This window comes from Tupaia chinensis, unplaced genomic scaffold (assembly GCF_000334495.1).
Source record: "Tupaia chinensis unplaced genomic scaffold, TupChi_1.0 Scaffold000129_1, whole genome shotgun sequence".
NCBI lineage: Eukaryota > Metazoa > Chordata > Mammalia > Scandentia > Tupaiidae > Tupaia > Tupaia belangeri.
In genome coordinates, this window is record NW_006159598.1 from 714,227 (window position 1) to 718,580 (window position 4,354).

General features: G+C 59.4%; 2 protein-coding genes across 2 annotated transcripts in view; both read right to left on the reverse strand.

Annotated features, from left to right (window-relative positions):
• The window catches only part of KLK10 (kallikrein related peptidase 10), a 5,941-nt gene extending 3,262 nt beyond the window's left edge, over positions 1-2,679 (reverse strand). The window contains exons 1-2 of the mRNA XM_027770363.1: positions 2,641-2,679; positions 1,052-1,121 (exon numbers count right to left, since the gene is read on the reverse strand). Of these exons, the coding sequence (XP_027626164.1) occupies positions 1,052-1,121; positions 2,641-2,679 (109 nt within the window). The remainder of the gene's footprint in view (positions 1-1,051; positions 1,122-2,640) is intronic.
• A 208-nt stretch (positions 2,680-2,887) lies between these two features.
• The window catches only part of KLK11 (kallikrein related peptidase 11), a 2,133-nt gene continuing 666 nt past the window's right edge, over positions 2,888-4,354 (reverse strand). Inside the window, exons 3-5 of the mRNA XM_014586334.1 lie at positions 3,806-4,147; positions 3,327-3,463; positions 2,888-3,040 (exon numbers count right to left, since the gene is read on the reverse strand). Of these exons, the coding sequence (XP_014441820.1) occupies positions 2,888-3,040; positions 3,327-3,463; positions 3,806-4,147 (632 nt within the window). The remainder of the gene's footprint in view (positions 3,041-3,326; positions 3,464-3,805; positions 4,148-4,354) is intronic.

The following is a 4,354-nucleotide window of genomic DNA, read 5'->3' on the forward strand; positions in this document are numbered from 1 at the left end:
GGGCTATTGGGGCGGCGCCAGCCGTAATGGCTGCAATTACCCTAACGACGCCCCTCCGGGCGTCCTCCTGTCCTCCCTACGCCCCGGGGGACAGCTTTCCCGACCCTGCTCCCCTGGATGCCAGACGCGCCGCGCACCGAGCTTCGCCCTTCGCAGGTGGGGTGGGGATCCCAGGCTTGGAGCCAGTGGGAGTGGCTTCCTAACCCTCCCAGCTGGGGGACTTCCCCGTCCCGTAGATAGGAAAATCGAGGCTCGATCAAGGCCCCTGCCCGTAGCCCGAGGGCTCCCACCCATCCTTGCGCGATTCGCCCCAAGCAGGGTGGAGTGCACCTCGCTTCACCTGGGAGTCGCCGACAGAAGGAGGGAGGGGACCCAGTGGCACCTCTGGCCTGTCAGTGGGCCGCCGGAATCCTCTGCCCAGGGACCCCTGGCAGACCTTCCCTTTTAACCCCGGAGATCCCGGAAGCTTCTCCACCCTCTTCCCCAGATATTCACTCCCTCGCTTTCTCCCTAATTATACCGTGGGTGGGGCTGGCACCCAGCCTGGGTCCCAGATTCCTGCTCTGGGAGGGGCCGGGAATACAAGCTTCTCCCAGTGCCCGAAACACCCCTTCTGGAGCTGGAGCCATGGGGATTTCCCCAGGGTCCCCCGTTCCAAGAAATTTTCCAAGGTGGGGAAAAGGGGTGCCACGTCCCAGGGAGCCGAGAGTGGTAGGAAAGTGGGCGATTGTGGTGGTGATGCGGAGAAGGCACACCTACCTACACCTACGGGACACACTGAGAAACAGTGAGAAGCCAGAACGCGGAAGGGGACGGAGGGGTGAGGCAGGCTGAAGAACCGGGAGGAAAGACCAGAGACAGAAGCACGGGCTTGGGACCAGGCCACGGAGCAGAGGGCGCTGTGTCCCCAGTGGCCACCTCACACCCCGAGCCACAGGAGGCCAGGGCTGCAGGGAGCGTGGGCCAACTCTCATTCAAGTGAGGCACTCACAGAGGTCACACAGCAAGCCTGCCTCCCAGCCAGGGCGCCCTAGCTCTGCTCTGGGCTTACTCCTCACCCCAGCCGCCGCCTCTGTGAGGGGCAGGGGGTCAGGCAGAGGAGAGCCTGAGGCCTGGGCTCTCTGTGGGGCAGCAAGAACTGCGTTAAGTCAGAGGCGGCCCAGCTCTGCCCTGTGCTGTCTGCGACGCCCCCAGCCGTCTGTAGCTATCAAGCACGGGGCTTGTGGCAAGTTTGACAGAGGAATTACGTTTCTGATTTTATGTAATTTTAAGTAGCCATATGTGGATAGCGGCCGGCAGGTGGTATGGTGGTTAAGGGCCTGGACTCCCACATGGCTGATTGTGGTTCAAGCCCCAGACCAATGGCTTCTTTCTCACTTTCTTTCTCTCTGTGTCCATCTCTGGTCAAATGAAAGAAATAAATACATAGTTAAATAAAATAATTCTTAAAAAAATAGCCATACGTGGCTAGCAGCTTTCTTAGGGCCAACACAGGTCTCAATGAACTCCCTACCTGTCCTGGAGCTTGGAAAAAACTGCTGGCTCCCTTTGGCTGAGTGTGCCCGTATGCAGGCTGACTTAAACAATGCACAGTTGTACAAATAAGGAAACTGAGCCTGAATCAAGGTAGTATCGCCTGGTAGTTAGTTCTTGGGGTCAGCCAGGTGGCACGGTGGTTAAGGTGGCTGGGTCCCACACCGCAGACTGCATAGTTCAAGTCCCAGACCTGGTGATTTCTCACTTTCCCTCTCTCCCTCTCTCTGTCCCTAGTGAGTACACGCACCCTATAGCAAAAACAAATAAATGCAGTTAAAAAAAAAAAGGAAAAAGAGTTCTACTTGCTTCAGATCCTTGCTCTTCTGCTTACTGGTTGTAACCAGGAGCAGGTGACTTTGCTTCTCTGTGCCTTTGTTTCCCTGTCTGTAAAATACGTACAACAGTACTAACCTCTGGGAACCAGCAGTTAGCGTAATGGCTATGTCACTGGACTCCCACGTAGTCGACCGCGGTTCATGTCCCAGACCCGGTGGCTTAAAACTCACGCCGGGCGCGTGTGCATGCGTGCCCAAGATCCCGAGAGGAGAATGGAGGAGAAGGGATTGCGGTGTGACCATCCCCCCTGGGGGGTGATTTCTCGCTTTCTGTCTCTATGTCTCTCTCTGTCTGTCTGGGGAGCACACACGCCCTATAGCAAAAACCTCTCCAAAACAAACAAACAAAACCAAACCAATACTAACCTCACAGGGTTCTGTGAAGATTAAGTTAGTTGAGACCTTTAGAAGCCCCTTGGGGGGCCAGTAGGTGGTGTAGTGGTGAAGATGCTGAACTCAAATGGCCAACTGCCATTTGAGTCCCGGACCTGGTGGTGTCAAAGTCATACCAGACACCTGTGCATGTGTGCCCCAAATCCCAGGAGAACGGAGGAGAAGGAAATGTGGCATGGACATCCCCCTGAGGGGGATTTCTCACTTTCCCTTCTCTGTCTCTGTCTCCCTCCTCTCTGGTGGGCACATGCACCCTAAGGCAAAATCCTCAAAAAAGAACGAACTAAACAAAAGCTCCTTGGGCCGGAGGCTGGCACATAATAGGTACTCAATAGATGCATTCATTCAACGGATATTTATTGACATCTCAGTGTACTTGCACTGTCTCTGGGGCTGTGAAGACGGCGACGATCATGTCCAGAGTCACAGGTTACTCTGAGCCGGGATTTGAACCCAGACCTCACTGATTCCAAACCTCAGGTTGATTATTAAACTACAGTATCTCCTACAATCAAGGAGACCGGAAGAAAGTACATCGAGGGGCTCGGCTTGGGTTTCTCCTTAGCAGAATGAACAGGACTCAAATCACCTCGTGGAGACGGGGCACACAGCTGCGGTCCCGTCTAATTGTTCCTCATGGTCTCCTGGACCCAGTCCACAAACTTGCAGACCTTGGTGTAGACCCCGGGCTTCCTGGTGACAGCACATGGGTCCTGGCCCCAGGAGATGATGCCTTGCAGAGACCCGTTGCAGACCAGGGGGCCCCCGGAATCACCCTGAGTGAGAGAGAACCCGTCAGAGAGGGTGGCCCCGTAGGCGGAGCGGGAAGGGCTAGGGTGAGGGAGGCTGGGGTCACTCTGGGGTTATGTAGGGGTGGGGATGAGGAGGAGGTCAGGGATGAAATGGGGTCTCCAGGTAGGGCTGAGGTCAGAGGGACGTGTGGATGGAGGTGAGCTAGGGGTGGAGGAGGTGGGATTGGGCTGGAGATGACTTTGCCCATGTGGCCCGGGGTGGGTGCCCTGTGCGCGGGGTGGGGGTGCGACCGCCGGCCCTGCCTCTGACCTGGCAGGAGTCCTTGCCCTCTTCCCGCACGCTGGCGCACACCATGGTGTCGGTGATGTTGCCCGGGTAGGCGTCCTCACACTCGCCTTGCTCGATGATCGAGATGTTGGCACAGCGCAGGGTGTGCGGCAGGTGTACTGCGGGGACAGCGCTGCTGTGGGCGGGCCCCTGCACCGACGGGCGGCCCCTGCCCGGGGCCCACCCCTACCCGCCCTCCCCTACCCTCTCCAATCCAATCCGACCCGGGGTGGGCGCAGCTGTTCTCACTTTGCGGAGAGGGAGGCCCAGGATCCACGGGTTAAGCCGCCGGCTCCCAGGCCAGCACTTCCGCCCCGCCCTCCCTAGCCCCGACGGGGTCTCCCTCCATCCACACCTCCAGGGCCCTCTTGTTCCTCTCTGAATCTCCTCTTTGAGGGTTTTCTGGTTTTCTCCCCAAGCACGACCACCCCATCCCAGCCGCGCTCGCCCTGGGCCCCTACACTGGGGGCTGGACGTGGTGCCCCAGCCCGAAATGAGGCAGCGGGTGCCGGCGGTGACACAGCGCTTCGACAGGGTGAGCGGTTGCACGGCCCGGGTGAAGCGGGCTGGGGCCTCCATTTTCACCAGCATGATGTCGTTGCGGTGGTCTTTGTTGGGGAGGCTGTTGTTGAAGCCCGGGTGCGGGAAGGACTGGGTGGCCATGCGGGTCTGCTCGCAGCCGTCCTGCCGCTGCAGGTTGTGCTCCCCCAGGTGCACGATGTAGCTGCTGCGGGGCGAGACGCGGCGGTCAGGGGTCGCGGGGCGCCGCGCGCAGGGGGAGGTCCGGGGGCGGCGAGGGCGAGGCGACCCCAGCTTCAAGGGTAAAGGAACAGAGCTCCGCTTCCAGCCTCACCCCCTCCCCCTGAGGCCTCGGCCGGCCCTCTCCCAACACCACCCGGTCCATAGCCACCCACTCCCCACCTTCCAGCTCAGCCGGACGCTGGCTCCCGGGTAACACTTCCGTGCGGAGCTAACACTCCCGTGCGGGTCTCCGCCGAGGCCCTTACCCC